Source organism: Oryctolagus cuniculus, chromosome 1 (genome assembly GCF_051225735.1).
Source record: "Oryctolagus cuniculus isolate XC-2025 breed Fujian yellow rabbit chromosome 1, ASM5122573v1, whole genome shotgun sequence".
In the NCBI taxonomy this organism is placed as follows: domain Eukaryota; kingdom Metazoa; phylum Chordata; class Mammalia; order Lagomorpha; family Leporidae; genus Oryctolagus; species Oryctolagus cuniculus.
The window spans coordinates 138,185,820-138,202,044 of NC_142867.1; the positions used below are offsets into that span (position 1 = coordinate 138,185,820).

General features: G+C 60.1%; 1 protein-coding gene across 20 annotated transcripts in view; it reads right to left on the minus strand.

Moving 5' to 3' along the window:
• Nucleotides 1-340: 340 nt before the first annotated feature.
• Nucleotides 341-16,225, minus strand: part of SEMA4D (semaphorin 4D) — a 127,382-nt gene continuing 111,497 nt past the window's right edge. For 15 of the 20 annotated variants that reach the window (XM_051847429.3, XM_051847399.3, XM_089315865.1 and 12 more), the window contains 3 exons: nucleotides 14,272-14,444; nucleotides 14,148-14,191; nucleotides 10,784-13,115 (listed from right to left, as the gene is read on the minus strand). In XM_051847429.3, the coding sequence (XP_051703389.2) occupies nucleotides 12,184-13,115; nucleotides 14,148-14,191; nucleotides 14,272-14,444 (1,149 nt within the window). In that variant the 3' untranslated portion in view covers nucleotides 10,784-12,183. Of the gene's footprint in view, nucleotides 1,059-1,747; nucleotides 1,846-4,243; nucleotides 4,454-7,328; nucleotides 7,365-10,411; nucleotides 10,619-10,783; nucleotides 13,116-14,147; nucleotides 14,192-14,271; nucleotides 14,445-16,225 lie in introns of those variants that run through there. The other 5 variants (XM_070049343.2, XM_051847448.3, XM_089315899.1 and 2 more) reach the window with 2 other exon arrangements.

Below are 16,225 nucleotides of genomic sequence, written 5' to 3' on the forward strand. Positions count from 1 at the left end.
GGTCCCGTGACCAGCGTGCACCCACCAGACGGGCAGGCAGGCACCGGGAAGGTGGCCGGCCCCTCTCCGCTCAGGTGAGGAAGCGGGAACAGTGCATGGCACAGGCAACCAGGGCATTGCTAACCTGAACGCAGCCAGCTCCAGGGGCCTTGTTCGTGGAGGGTCTGTGCAGTAACGTGTGGGAAGATAAGCGGAGCTCTCACACCCGTCTCCAGCCGCACCCAGGGCTGCCGAGGGGTGTAGCTTTAACAGAAGGGCTTTGTGGAAGCTCTCACCCACGGACGAGCCGTGTCTAGTCGGAGCCGGGCTGCCTCAGGACTGCATCTACACACGACAGGTCTTCAGGATAGACAGCTTTATTCATTAGACTCAGAAGCAGGGGTAACAGCACTCTCGTCACTCACACCACTATCAAGAAAATGGCGTACGGCACCAGGAGATTTGCATCATTGGCCTGTTTGGGTTTTCTACCTCCAGCTGTGGGTCCTGTTGCTGAGCACTGATGGGCAGGCGCTCAAGGGCATAGCCCTCAGCACGTGAGCGCACACAGCCCAGCCTGCGGAGGTCAGTGAAGAACACTATGGACGATGGGCCGCTCCTGGCGGGGGAGGAGGGGCCTTCTCGGCACGCTGGGTTAAGGCAAAATGTTCTCTGGGAGTCTCCCCTTCACCTGTCCTGGGAGTGGTGAATCGGATGTGGCAGCGCTGGGGCAGGCCTGATCACATACCTGTGACTGGTGGAGCCATCCATGTAAGATGGAATCCTTGGGATGCTCAGGAATGGCCTGGGGCTGGAGAGGAGCCTTCCCCCACACTGCCGCGAGTGGCCTGCTCACATCCTGCCAGCCTGTGCTACCAGACACATGCTCTGGCAAGCCTAAGCACCTAATTTTCTTTTACAGTCCCAGTTAGCATCCCTGGGGCTCTCGAGGTTACGAGCCTCTCCTTCAGGCTCCACTTCTGGAGGAGTCAGTCAGGCGTGGCCACGCTCAGAGCAGGCTGGGGTCGGTGTCGGGAGCTGCCTCCAGGTGGCTAGAGGGTGTCCTTGCTGCAGCTTTCCTGAAAGGACGGACAAGCGGTCTTTGAATTCCTGCCCACCGATGGGCTCCTCCCTCAATCCCCTCAGATGTTATAACGAAGTCCTGGGGTCTCCAGGATGGGACTGCCCACCCCCAGGCCTGAGGAGCAGAACTTGTAGGAATGGTTCCCGCCATCCCAGGCAGACTGCCCATCTCCCGGGGGAGGAGGGCCTGGGAGAGGGAGCCTGCACTGGACCAACCGCCAGCCACAGACCCCACAGCCTGCAGTTTAAGGCCCTTGGGCTCGAGCTGTTGCAAACCTCTCACCTGCGGCAGCTCACCCAGGAGAAAATCTGCTTGGCCTTCTGGTGGCCATCGGGAGGGCAGCACCAACAATTCTAGAACCTGGGGCCCAGGCAGCCTCCACCTGCAGCCACAGGGCTGGGCCTGTCACCTCCAGGGCTGAGCTTAGGAAGTTTGTCTCCCAGCTGAGGTACCTGACCCAGAGCCCTGGGAGTGAATCCTCCATCAGCAGGTGTCCTGCTCTTGGCAAAACAGAAACTTGCTCAGGACTCTAGGGCCAGGGAGGCCATGGGGCCACCACTGTCCTCTAGGGCCAGTTGGGCGCCTGTTGCTCTCCAGCCTCAGTGACAAGACTTGGGGTCACAAAGTGGAACTGCTCTGCTGAGGGGAGCAGGTGGGGCCCTCAGGTGGAGGTCACGCACGTACCCACGCCTTCCTCCAGCCTCGCATCAGCCGGTCGTGCTCCCCGGCCACAGTCCTCCAGGCAGCGAGCTCTCTGCTCCACTTCTCCTGCTGGGCTGCCTCTGCAAGACAAGTGGGCCTGTGGGCATGGTGTCACAGACCTGTATGGCACCCCCGACACTCACTGTCCACTGGGGCTACGCCACAGGGGGTGTCCAAGCTCCCCTCCAACCTGCCCCAGGAGCCCACACCAGTGGGAGACACCTTGTTGGCCCAAGCTGTGCAATCCTGAGTGACTGAGGCCTCGCCACCTCACCAGCGGGTGCCCTGCCTGCCCCCTTCTAGTGGGGACAGCTACTCTCAAGGCATCTCACTTGTAGTTCCTGTTCCTGCCAGGGCTCACCTCCGACACCCCTGGCGTGTTGCAGACTTGAGGTCTTAGGTGGGCGGGGTCTGTGGCTTCTCCTCTCAGGTGGGACTGGGAGCTGAGGGGCAGAAGCAGCAGCCCAACTCCCGCCACAGCCCTGATGGCCCCTCAGGAAGCAGCACAGCTTTGGTTTCTGAGGACTCATGCCCTTTGCCGTCGTTCTCCACGGCTGTTCATGTGCTTAGCCTGGTTCTAAGAATGAGTTACCTGCAGGGCCAGTGGGTCTGCACAGACTTGACAGTGTTTTTTGTAAACACAAGAATGAGTTAGACAGCCTCATGTTTCTGATTTCTGCCAAGAACAGGAGTCCTTCAGACTCGAAGCAGAACAGCACTCAGCAGGGGCCCTGCTGGTCGGTCTAGCCTGATACCCACCCAGCCTGCAGCCAAGCCACTCCAGAAAAAACACAGGGAGCACGTGCCCCTCGGAAAGGGGCCACACTAGGAGCTGGTTCTGGTGCCATGAGCTACAGCACTGTCCAGAGTAGCAGTGTCACAACCAGCAGTGCACAAGTCCACGGTGACTGTTCCAGCCTGGTACAACCCACGGGGCAGGACAGCTAGGATGTCTCGGACAAACTCAAAGAGCTGGGGGAGCCAACACCTGCCATGGTCTGTCTGCTGCCACACTTCCACTAAAGGCGTAATGGGGCATCTTTTAAACAGGAAAGGACGGGAGAGAGGACATGGTAAAAACCTGGGAGGGGGCCAGTGCTGTGGCGTAGTGGGTAAAGCTCCGCCTGCAGTGCCGGCATCCCATATGGGCACCAGTTTGAGCCCTGCCTGCTCCACTTCTGATCCAGCTCTCTGCTGTGACCTGGGAAAGCAGAAGATGGCCCATGCACCCACATGGGAGAACCAGAAGAAATCCCTGGCTTCGCATTGGCGCAGCTCTGGCCGTTGCGGCCATCTGGGGGTGAGCCAGTGGATGGAAGACCTCTCTTTCTCCCCCTCAAATAATACCACACGGGTGGGCGGAGTGTCACGCTCCAGCAGGGTCTGCGGTGGGGTTTCTGGTCCCCTCGCCCCAAGATGTCTGGCACAGGGCTGCAGCCAGACCTGGCCCTTGGACACTGAGGCCGTGTTCCCCCTGCCCCCAATCCCCCCCATCAATTGCAACTCCATGAAGGATCATGAGACATCAGAAAGTCTGACAGGGAAACAGACAAAACCAATGCACAAGGCAACCTGGGGGAGAACTGCAGAGGACGTCTGCCAGCACTCCCAGGGTAGAGAGATGCTGGGGCCACGAGACCACAGCGCAGTGAGAAAGGACAATCAGAAGCTCTCTGGAATGGAAGTGGAGAAACTCATTAGGGTCTGGAAAGTAAAGGTGAGAGGAGCAGCAGTCCATGTGGTCCCGGTCCCACATCTTGAAAAATGGCTCCAGAGAACAGGAAGACAGGTGGTGGTGGATAGAGGTCAACAGATCACAGAAACCACAAAGTAGGGTTCTCATGTTGAACAGGCCTGATCAAGGCATTGTGTGCTCACATTGGAAAAATGAGAGACCACATGAGAAGAGGATCAGGCCCATTCCAGCCCAGCCAAAGCCAAGTGTAAAGAGGATCAGCCCTTCTCTACACATACCCATCTGCCCTTCCTGAGGCGTGCTAGGAGGCCAGCTCACAAGAAGGAAGCAACACCTGGGCAGTGGGATGCTGATCCAGCATGAGAAGCCAGAGCCTCTAGTGTCAAGGTGACCAGCAATCCAGGGCTGTCCACGGAGGATACCAGAGGGTTCGGGGAAGCTGGCAACAGGACTCAGACGTGAGGTCAACACTGCGGCCTGCCACTGAATCCGTGCTAAGAACCAAGCACATGGAAGCCAGGGGCGTCTGTGTGTGTGTGTGGGTGTGTGTGTGTGCGCGCAAAATGGAATTGAAGATGGATTTATATACAGAAGAATTTTGAAATCTATGCACGGTCTTTTCATAATACACATTTTCTAGGGATATTTTGAAGTTCCTGTGTATGTGTCATTTACATGTGCACCGGGGAAGGGGACGGGTGATCCCCAAACCCAGATGCTACCGTGGGAAGCGCCTGTGGAGCTAGGTAGAAGTGAGCATGACCGGGAAGGGCACAGCTTACCGTGTCTCATCACGGACACCCGCACTTGGGACGTCTGGTTCCCTGCGGAGGAGAGCACGGAGCAGCGGTATTCGGCGCTTTCCCGGATGGCGTCTCGCAGCCAGCTAAGGGCGTGGGCCCTTCCGTCAGGCAGCACGTGTGTCTGCACAGGCACACACGTCTCCAGGGCACGCCCGTTCTTCTCCCAGACGAAGTGGATATCTGCTGGACCTGGGGGCACACAAACCATCACATGTGCACCCCTGTATCTCATTCAGGATCTGGGGGAGCTGCCCAGGCAGGGGACCCTCTTCTGGCTCGGATGTGCTTGAAGTGAGTTGGGGCAGCTTCCAGTTCAGATCCCGGGCCTCCCCCGCAGCTGGGCTCTCTGGTGACCAGATACCTCGGGCCTCCACTGCCCCCTGCCTGCCTGCCGTGGAGCACGCCTGCACTGCCCGGGGCCCCTTTCCCTTCTTGCTGCACTGCGCACCCTGATGGGCTGCCTGGTGGTGGTGCCCAGGGCACAATGTGTGTTGTACAGTTTGCCACCTGGGGCTGTGTGGCTGGAGAAGCCCCCAAGGCTTTGCCATCCCCAGGGCCACAGCTACTCTGCAGCACCGAGAGGCCAGGGCCCAGCCTGCAGCACGTGGAGGGGACGGGTTGGGTGGAGGTCTTGGAGGGCAGTAGGTGCTGCTGCTCAGGGCGCTCAAGTCCCGGCTGGGCACACCTATCCTGAGCGGCCCACCTCGCAGACAAGCACGCGCAGTGCTGAGGGAAGAGGGCACCAGCCACTTCCACGCCAAACTTGTTCTCTGGTTATCAGCTGAGGTTTTTTTAAGACTGGGGCCAACTCTTGAATGCTTTTGGACAGGCTGTTTAACTTTTCCAGGGTGAAGCTTGGCTCTCTCCAGCCTGTCTGGTGGGCAGAGACCAGGAGAGGGGCAAGACAGCACGGCAGCCCCTGCTTGTGAGGCCTGGTGCATCCTCAGAGGCCAGCTGGGCTTGGGGTGAGGACACTGTAGGCCCGACTCAGGGGGAAGGCCGAGGCCAGAGGCTGGGCCGACTCCCCTATTGTGTGCCTGACCCCACATTCATTCCAGAGCAGCCAGGGCCGGGTGGTGAAGCCTGTGTGTGACAAACGAGCCCCATCTGGGCTCTGGTCCCAGCTCTGGAACCGGCTGTGACGTCAGTGGGCCACCTCCCCATCAAGGCCACCTTCCTTCCTTACGTGTCGAGTCTGTGTGTCTCAGACTTCAGCTTGAGGCCAGGAGCCATCGGCTATGCTGAGACAGGCTGCAGTTCCTGTCAGCTCAGTCCACGCAAGATGCAGAGTGGCTGAGCGCCACGGAGCTCCCGCCTCGGAGTGGGCAGACCCTGGAGCACAGCTGAGACCCGCTGCTCCTGGTACCTCCACCTCCCACAGGCACGTGCACCTGGATCAGCCAGGTGCCTCTGTGGTGTGCACCAGCGGGCAGCTCTCTGGACTCTAGCTCAGGAACCTGTCTTCCTGTGACCTGCTCTTCCTGTCACCCTCCCCTCTGCAGGCAGGCCTAGAGGGGACCTGGACCAAGGCCAGCCATAGCAGGTCCCAGGGGTGGCCCCATCTGACCACGAGACCTCTTGAGAACCTGTCTTGACAAAGCGGGCTCCCCAGTGTCACCCACCAGGGAGTGATGAGGCACCGTACGGCTTCATGCACGCGCAGCAGTGTAGAGGAAAGAGCTACTCCTGGGCCAGACTTCAAAAGGCTGAGCGGGAAAACAAATTACAGAGCCTCGGGGTTTAAAAGGCGCCTGCACGAGAAGCAGCTGGCGCCGTCCTCGAGTGTGTGTCCAAGTCTGCGGGGAGGGGTGGGTGTGTGTGTGTGTGTGTGTGTGTGTGTGTGTGTGTCTCCAGATGTGGCAGGAGGTGGGAGGACCCGGCTTCCCTCTCTGGGGAGAGGCGGTCCTCAGAGCGCCCCTTTCGTCACGTATGGGACTTTGGAAAGACACTGCTGGTTTCTCACTTCTGCAAAGGAGATTTCCCTGGCCGGCAAACTTCACAGCCCTCGCTCCCTGCATTGGCAGCTAGAGCTCGCCTGCCAAGGGCTTGCCCCAGCAGGCACAGTCCCGAGGTGACCACAGACACACGGAGGGACCGGGAACTGCGACGGGGGCTCCCACGGAGACTGTGAGGCCGTACCTGCTACTGCCATCCAGTGGGAGCCTTGTACAGGAAGCATTAGGTCAGGTGAGAGGCGTGCATGTGTGCTTGTATGCGTGTTCGGGTGTGTGCATGTACACACGTGTATGCATGTATGCGTGCATGCACACACACACACAGATACCACTCATGCGCATGCACAGAGAAAGGGCCTGGAGATGGCCATGCTGCTGGTGGCTGGCTGGCTGGCGAGATCTGGGATTACAACTGTTTTCTTTATACTTTCTTGGGCTTCCCAACTTCACCATAACAAGCAGCACTGATTTTACAATTAAAAAAAAGTCATGCCTGTGAACAAAAGAGGTGTCACGAATTCTGAAGGAAATTCTGTAAGATGTCTCGGACACCGTCTACACGGCTAGCTTCCGGCCCCGGCTGTGGGGACAGGCCTTAGGGGATTGTTCCACAGAACTGTTTTTAACTTGTGGTTACTCTATCATTTGTTGTTCCTACTCTGAGGATCTTGAAGTCTAACCCCAGGTAACCATCTGTCCATAAATACACACACTCCCTAGCGGTGTAGAAGTCCAACTGGGGAACACCTCTCCTCCCTCTGACGGTGCTTGCCCACGCTCACCCACTCCCCCGCGACGGCACAGGGTGGCTCTCCGAGGCGTCCCATCTTTGAACAGAAACACTGACATCAGCTATCTAAAGGTCCAGCCTGCTCCGGCCTCTGTCAGGAGCTTCTGGAAGGGCCTCAGGACCAGGCCCTTGGGGACAGAGAATCCAGGTGGCCTGCCTCAGAGTCAACCCCTCATCCAAAGTCCGCAGGCAGGGAGGGACAGACCCAAGCCCAGGATGGAAGGGCACTGCTCTCACGGCGGCGTTTAGGCATCACCAAATACTAAATACACACTTAAGACTCACTGTAAGAAAGTCAAGGTGGTGAAGAGGTACTTACGTTCCATCCATTCCTTTTTAAACTATCCAACTCCCGCTGAATGCATAGGAGATTAAAGAGAGAGGGAAAGTAAGAGTTAAAACCAGCCAGCAGGGCCACCCGACAACTCGGCACCTTCAGCAGGCCCAGGCTACCGCTGCAAACCCAGTGCACCTGGCTGCAAACCTCAGGAATGCGGGGCCCTCGGCCGGCTTTCTCCTGTCTCCCAGCAGGGAACCCAGTTAGCGCCATGGGCTGGCTCCTCTAGGGTACACCCCCCGCCCATACAACCATCACAGCCTGCAAAGATCCTGGCTGGAAATTCTACTCCTGAATGACAGTCACCCCTGAGCCTGAACATTCCAGCTTCAGAGAACACTGGAGCTCTCCAGGGCCAAGCTGCAAATGGCCACTGCCCCTGCCACCACCACGTTCACCATCACCACCTGCAGGGTGAAGCCACGCCCAGCTTCAGGAACATAGCTGGGGGTGGGGGTGGGGGGGAGACAGTATGGCCACTGCTGGCTTCCTTTCTCCAGCTTGGGACTTCTCTTGTCGGTACGGTGCACGAACCCCCGTCACACAAAAGGCACCAAGCAGTTCCACAGTTTGGACAGCGCAAGGGCTGGGCAGATAGGCCCAGATGGCCATCCCTGGGGTCCCCGTGGGGACCACTCCCAGGGTCTCTGCTGAGACAGTGGACCGGCAGGGAGGTGGTGGTCCGGAGGGGCCCCTCCCTCCACCTCACCCTCCAGCAGCTCAGCGTCTAGTGGGGACTGCACGTGAGGGGGCCGCAGCCCAACACACCAGCCTACAGGAAGCCCAGGCCAGAGGCAGCGGCTTTGATGCCTGGCCTGCTCTGAGCCAGTGGCGAAGGCCAGGTGTGCATGCATGTATGTGTGTGTGATTCCGCGGCAAAGTGCAGTAACGTGCACTCACTGGTCGCATGACGGAACACTCAGGAAGCCAGCAAGGCCCACAGCTGCCTGCTGGTGCCGGGACACTCTATGGACGCTGTTCCTGCAGGCCGGGCACAGTCACTCTGAGCTGCTTCAAGGACCCCAGCATAGCTGACGGGGGCGTCCCATGTGGATGACCTAAGGCACAGTAGTGCCTGGTCCTGCTAACCCCTCCTGTTGCTAAGCTCAGGGAGGCAGGCATGGACTCCGGCTGCCCCACTTGGGGGTGACCTGGTGGGTTGTGTCACCCGAGCGCCATGGAGGGAGTGTCCTTCCTTTCCCATGAGCCCTGGCCCGGGACAGCACCTGGCCACACCCAGCACACCAGGGGACCTTCCATCTCACTGTCCACCCTGCTGCAGAGGGGCCCACGGTGACAACCGACTCCCCTGAACTTCCCCAAGGAACGGCAGTCTCTACCTGCCAGGCACTGAACTGAAATGGCTTGCTGCTTGCCCCCACACCCCGTGCCCTGCGCTGCGCACGCTGCCTGCCCTGCCACACGGCACTCCACGTGAGGCCAGACCCGGTCCCCTCCCCGGCAGCTCTCCCTCTGCACACACCACAGAGCACTGCCACAGGGCACCACATCACACGTCAGCCACCTCTGACCCCTGGCAGAGAGCACAACACAGCAGGCAGGGACATCTCCTGGGTGCCATGCGAGGCCTGGTGCCAGGAGAGGGCGCTGCTGGAAACCAAGACTGCACTTAGGTCCTGTCTAGGTCTCCGATTCTGAAACCACACACCAAGCCTCTTAGCTCCCAAAACCACTAAGGTGGCGGCCACGGAAACAGCCGTTTCTGCAAGGAGAAAAACCCAGGTCAAGTCTCTCAACTTGTCCTGCCTTGCGGGGAGCAGGAGGGAGCTGCAGCCCGGGGCAAGGGTGGGTGCAGAACACGGATCCGCCTCCCTTCTCCCTGGAAGTCTGGGGACTTCGGAGCCCCTGACGCCTGCCCTGAGCCCTTCAGACCACAGAGCCGCCTGTGGGCTCACGGCAGGCCACGCCCTCCCCTGAGCTGCTCCATCCGAGCAGGCCTCTCGGCTGCACCGACTGTGACCTGAACAAAACAGGAAAGAAAGGGCGAGGTGTTTCTGGATGGAGAATGATGAGCAGAAGAGGTGGCAGGTGGGGTAGGGTGGGGGTGGGTGAAGCTGGGTGGCAACAGCACTTCTCGCCGGCACCTGCACAGGGCTCTGCGACCCCTGCAGGACACAGGCCCACAGCGACTCCGCCCACGGAGTGACCTGCAGGTGTCTGAGTGGCCGCGGGGGCCCAGGGCAGGCCTGGTTCACAGTGCCCAGCACGAGGGCAGCCCGCCTGCACAGCTCTGTGTCGGCAGCACTCGGTTCCCGGGCACCTGCTGTCGCCAAGCTGCAGCCCGTGGATTCTCGGCAGCCACAGGCCACCCTGCGGCTGCCGGGGCTTATCCAACAGGAAACAGGTAACAGATCTCTCAGGAGCTTCTGATGGTTGATCGTGTTTAGTGGGCCGGGAGGGAGAAGGAAACTGGATCTGCTTTCTCTTATCAACTGCCTTCTCCCTCTCTGGGCACAGGCTGGAGCCTGCAGGCCAGATGACCACACAGGGAGAGCACACTGGGCAGCGGCCTGGAGCCTGGGGCTCAGCGGGCGCTGGGCGTGGCCGTCCCATCTTTTTTCCAGGGAACGTCCCATGTGACTACCCTGTGCAGAGTGACCCTGTACAGAGCCAAGGGGCACAGGCTCTCGTCTTCCCTGCTACTACCCACAACCAGGAACCGGCCATTGAAACAGCACCGCTTCAGGAGGCTGTCAAGTGGATTCTGTAGTATTTCCAGACGCCCCAGCCATCTGCCTCTCAATGGCTAACAGAAACAACTCAGAACAGCCCCTCTCTAGCTCTTTCAAAATAAATGCATAAATCTTTCGCAGAAGCACAGAGCTGAGTAGTTGGGGCAGAGAGCCCATGGCCCACGAAGCCTGAAACGGTTAACAAGTGGCAGGTACTGGATAACGCTGGTTGGCCCCTGCTGTGTACTGGGAATAGGCTCCTGTGGTTTAATCTCCCTCCAGATCAGACCACAGTGAGGCAGCCAGCCAAGGACCCAGCCCGCCTGCCCGGCCCCTCAGAGAGGGGACAGACAGGGCATGCCCCCCACTCACCTGTGGCCTGGCAGAAGAGGTGGAAGGTCCCCAGCGTGTGCACCTGCTGTGCCTGGTCACTCAGGAAGGGCGGCAGCAAGGCGAGCCGCGTGTGGCTGCTGGGCCCCAGGCCCGAGGCCGGCCAGGGGGTCCGGGGAGAGGATGAGTCAGGGCCCAGACAGGACAGAGAAGAGGAGCCAGGAGGAGGGAAGGGCTTAGGAGATGCGGCTGCGAGACAGAGAGGAAAAGAAAGGGCACTGAGGAAGAAGTCGCCAGGAACACATCCCACGCCGGAGAGGGCGGAACACAGCGGGGGATGCACGGGCGCGGCCAGAGCACAGGGCCGCGCGCCCTGGGCACGCGGGGCTCCCCGAGTGACAGCCCACCCACATCCAAGGTAGAAGCTTTGCGTTTATTTGGGTACTCTCCAAATGTATACAATCCAAAGTAGAAAAATAAACACAAAAGTAAATCTTACAAAAACACGAATGTTTACACCAAAACGGTCAAATCACATCATGCTGGAAGATGACACTGTCCACACAGACACACAGGCACCCGCAGTTTATTGCTCTTTGCCTTGGAATGAACGCCTCCTCCCGATGGGTGTTTACAAAGCAGGGCGATGGGATGTGGAGGAGGGGAGCATTGCAACCGTACCGCCCGTCACAGCTGCGACCACGTGGCAGGAGGCGCCGTCTGGCCCGCGGCCGTGTGCGCCAGGTGTCGTGGCCCCAGCTACCGCCGCCCAGTTCTCTTCAGGGGTGCACAGGTCAGCCAGGCTGCGCGGGCAGCGGGGATGAGATGGAAGCAAAGGAGCGGGGCGACAGACGCCCAGAGACCAAGGACACCGTCAGGGGTGGGTGGGGGAGGCCTGCCTGCAGGGACAGGGTGAGCCCCGCCTGCGGCTGTGGGCTCCTCCCCTCCACTCTCCGCCGGCCCGGCCACCATCCCTCCATCCCTCACTCAGTACCCGCCTCGTGGGCCTGGGCCAGCCCTCCTCTTCCAGGGGGTGGAAAAAAGAAAATAGAAAAGAGCCAAAAGTGTGGGAAGAAAATCTCGGAAATGATGCTTCCCTCAAGGAATAAAGTTAAGGGAAAAAAAACATGAGCGTGTTTGAGAGATGGTTCCGTCTGTTTCTAAAAGCAGAAAGAATACGTTTAGCAAAATTAAGTTTATCCCTGAGACTCTTAAGCCACGTAAGCGGATTTTATCCCAATATACAACAGAACCCAGAAGATGTGCATCTTCTAAGCATGGACACAGCTGCTTTCGTGATTTCAAAAAGAACGACCGGAGACATCAACACAATCAAAGCAAAATCCTAAAAAATAATTAAGTGGAAGAAAAGGTTCGTGCCAATCTGGACAACAGGCGATAAGTTACCAATCTGATAAACTAAAACGTCATTTCCAATCTGGAATTAAATTAGCTCTTAGTGGCTGCTACGAGGAGGGGAAGCGGAAGGGACACTTTTCCCAGCCGAGGCACGTCCGGCCATCTCTGCCCCAGGACAGGGCAGGTGCGGGATGGAACGGCCCCCGCCGCCGCCGCCTGCACGGCCTTAAAGCTCTCCAACTGACCGCAGGACACGAGACCAGGATGCGACGCTTGCAGTTTTCCAACAGGACAAAGAGAAACAAGTCACAGGCTCAACCCAGGAGGAAACAGGAGACCGAGTTTTGCTGCACGATGACGAGACTGGGCTACTGAACGGGTGAGACACGAAACTCGGCACAGGGCCCCGGCTGTCACAGCCGAGGTGCCGGCGGTGGGGGCACGCCCAGCCGGCGTCAGTCTCCATCGGCATCCGAGTCGGCGAACTTCAGCTCGCACTTGACGTCGAACGGCTTGTCCCTGGCAGAGAGGTCGTCGATCCTCTGAGAGTCCTCCCTGTCCGTGGGGACTTTGCTGGTGAGCGTGTCCTGCTCCGTCTCGTAGCCGGTGTCCAGGGCCGGCTTCGGCTGCTCCCCGTTCTGCTGCGAGAAGCTCCCGGGCTCCACCAGCGTCTCCTTCACGCTCTGCTCCAGGTCCGAGAAATCCGACTTGGGCTTCTTTTTGCCCAGCAGCAGGGCGGAGCGGAACTTCAGGCACTGGCCGGGCAGGTAGCCGTGGTAACAGTTGTAGGAGAAGAGGCAGAGGCAGAGGACGAAGAAGAAGAGGAAGAGGGACATGAGCAGCCGGTTGTCGCTGGACTTGAGATACAACGTCTTCTCCGAGTGCAGCTGTGGCACCGTGTTGATGACGATCTTGGGTTCACAGGACGCGTCGGTGGCCGCGGGCCTGGCGGGTGCCGGGGTGGTGGCCCCGGGGGAGGTGGCCCGCACAGTGGGCGTCGGCGGGGAGGAGCCCTGGGTGGCGGCCACTGACACTTTGGGGGCAACCCTACTGCCCGACTCAGAGTGCGCGACGGGCGAGGTGGGGGCCGCGGGGGTCCGTGGGAGCAGCTTCACCTCCAGCACGTGCTTGGCCACCACCTGGGAGACCGTCTTATTCCGGACCCGCTCCTCCAACAGGCACTGATACACCCCACTGTCTCCTTCCGAAAGGTTGAAGATGAGCAGGTGCCTTCTGCCCACGAGGCCGTACTTGGGGCTCTCGGCCTTGAGCACGCCGTTCTGGAACTTCCACACCACCCGGGCCAGGTTGGACTTGTGTGAGCATCTGAGCTCGGCCGTGCCGCCGTGCTTGAAAAAATGCTGCCGGAAACTCTCTTTACCTTTATCTGGAACATCAAAATAGACGTGCACAGCGTCAGCAACCCTGCCCGCCAGCGGACTTCCTGTAAAAAAACAGGCTACTCCCCACAAGACGGCACGAGGGTCTCACCCACTGGAGCAAGATGGAATCTTCCGGAACAACTAAGGAGATGGAGACATGCGAGACCGAAAAGCAAAGAAGAGCCCCGGGTGGCAGCCACCGCGGGGACAAGGACATCGGAGGAGGCTCTGAGCAGCAGAAATCCCGTTTCTCACCCCCGTGTCCCCAGAGAAGAGCTGGGCAGAGAAGAGCTGGGCAGAGGCCGGTTCCACACAAGAAACAGTGAGAAGGCTGCTCTTTCGGAAGACAGCTGTCTTTTTCAGGCAGGGAGGGCCCAGACCGCAGGGCCAGGCAAGCCTGCTGGGACTTCCGGGCCTGACTCCACCCCTTCCTGTGCTCAGAGGTGGCGGGACCACCCCCGCCAAGGGAGCACAGCCAGGACCAAGGGACAGGCTGAGCATCCCCCACCTCGAATGCCTGACCCACAGCGTTTGGGTTTTCTGCAGATTCCGGAGCATGTACAAGGACACAAAGCAGTGTCTTGGGACGGGACTCAGTTGAAACGTAAAACCCACCGACGTCTCACGTACACGTCCTACATCGTTCTGTGTGCGAAGCGAAGCTGCACGGTGTAGGACTCCCCCGACCCCCGCGACATGATCTCAGCACTCGGAACGCGTGCGATTTGGGCAGCATCTTGGGTTTGGGGCTTTCCGATTAGGGATGCTCAACCTGTTCCCAGGATTCCTCTTCCCCTTCCTGACAAGTTCAGGTTCTGTTCAACACAAGCCTCGAGCCAGCCACAACAGAGCAGACGGAGAGCGCTCTCCAGGGAGCGGAGAAGGACCCCTGCCTGCCCCCACGACAGCCGGCCTCTGTTCCGAGCGGAGAAAGAAAGGACGGACACACACACAAAGGCCACAGAACCCAGGCACCACGAGACTCTCACACCCCCTCGCCGCTCCCGAGGGAGATGGTGCCGCGGGGAGCCACTCACCGGGACATGCCGACACGTCGCCGCTCATGTCCTGGATCAGTCCCCTGCAAGACAACAGGCACCCGTTACTGCCCGGCACACTCGTGGGGCCCAGGCACACGTCGTGTTCCCCCTACCCCCTTACCTGCCGGGGCCCTCAGTCTGGTGCAGGGCCACGCAGGCGGCCTCGGGCAGGCTCCAGGCGCAGTAGGGGTCCCTCGCCAGCAGACAGTCCTCACAGCTACTGTGCTTCCCACAGAAGGCTAGGGGGGCCTGCACCACGCCCGAGTTGGAGCCGGCGTAGACAAACCTCCTGCCCTGTGTGCGGGAGATGAGAGCAGGGGTCAGGCTGGGTCACCGCCAGCAGGGAGGCCACAGAGCACCCTCGGGAGCAAGGCCTCCCTGACCAAGCTCGCAGCTAGGCCAGGGGGGACCCGAGATGGGCGGGAGCACACGGTCTAGCACAGCCAAGGTGGCACCGTGATCTCCACGCCCACCAGGCTGGGGTTCCAGGGGCCCCAGATCCGCAGAGCCCCTCTCTGCACCTGCTGCTCTCCAGAGCGGAGGCTGCTCAGTCCCCCCGCAGGTGCCCTGTGTGTGCACGGTGCATCCCCTGGCCTGGCACTCTGGCCGCACGAGGGAAGGAAGCTGCTGCAGCCAGAGGCCGATACCGACCCCTGTGCAGAGCTGGGGCGCCTGTGGAAGGGGCCCCGCCCCTCCAAATCTGCACCTCGCACCCGGCTGCGGCTGCGAGGGGGTGATCAACGAGGCCATCGCTTCTCGCAGCCCTGTGCTCACCAGGGTGGCTTTGTGCGCACAGTCGGGGGAGCGACCACCAAGCTCGCTGTGGCTACACTCAGAGCTGGGAGCAAGGGGGGCCCTGTGTCTTCCAGCACAGCCGGCTCAGGATGTCACCGGCTCCAGGCCAGTTCCAGCAGCCCACCTGGCTCTGTGTCCAACATACAAACAATCGAGACTACTGACGTTTGTAATTGACCTCAGCTGCCCACACACCGCATGCGCCCAGACCTCTGGGTTTCCACTCTCCTCTGCCCAGGGTGGCCGTCTCACTTCAATACCCTACAAAAACCTTTTGGTTGACATCAAAAGATTCCCTTTCCTAGACCCAGGTGTCCACTGACAAATGAATGAGTAAAGAAAATAGATGTGTACACAATGGAGCCATACAGAAGGGCGAAAATGCCGACATCTCTCTCACAAAGGGCACCTGCTCTGTGTGCCCACAGAAACGGAGGCAGAGCCCTAGAGAGAGAGAGCTGCCCGTCCAAGTGTACTGCAGCGCTGATCACAGTGGCCAGGAGCTGGGGGCTGCCCAAGGGCCCCTCAACTGGCGGGCGGATGAACAAGCTGATCTATCCCTGTGACGGAGTATCACCCAGACGGGAAGGAAGCCGACTCCTGCCTCGACACGGCGCAGCCTGAGTGACAAGGCCGAGGGTGAGGTCCCGGGGGGGGGGGGGGCAGGGGCGGGGCCTCAGGGCTCTCTCCAGTTTCGGGGTGGGAACGTGAAGCGGTTCTGGAGACGATGCTGCACAGCAACGTGACTGTGGACGCCACTGGACAGTCCACTGGGAGGTGGCCACACACACGTTCCGTGCAGTGTGCTAAACATGGCCGTGCCATTAGGGGAGGCGGGCAGGGAGCGGAGGGACCCGGCCTGGGTGCAGAAAGCGGCACGGTCTGGCACAGGCTCTTCTCTGCTAACTGCTCAGCAGCTTCCCACAGCGGAGCCAGGCTCGGTCACCCCCGCCCCCAGAGCCTGGCTGGGGGGAGGGGGCCGTGGTCTCTGATCTCAGAGCAGCTGCTTCCTGCGGCCAGTTAGCACATCTGGGCATCCCACCCTACCCTGGCCCAAGGAAAGGGCACAGGACCCCCTTGCATGCGGGATGCATTTCTGCCTGTCCTGGGCCCCTGCCGCCTGCCCACTCTGGGCCCTCCCTCCTGGGCACCAGGCTCCCTGCGTGAGCAGCCTCCCTGGTGTGGCCCGTGACCGAGTCCTGCACAGTGGCTGGGCCACACGAGTTTGACCTGTGACATCTCCTGCACAGGACTGTCCCACTCTGGCCTCTGGGGGGGAT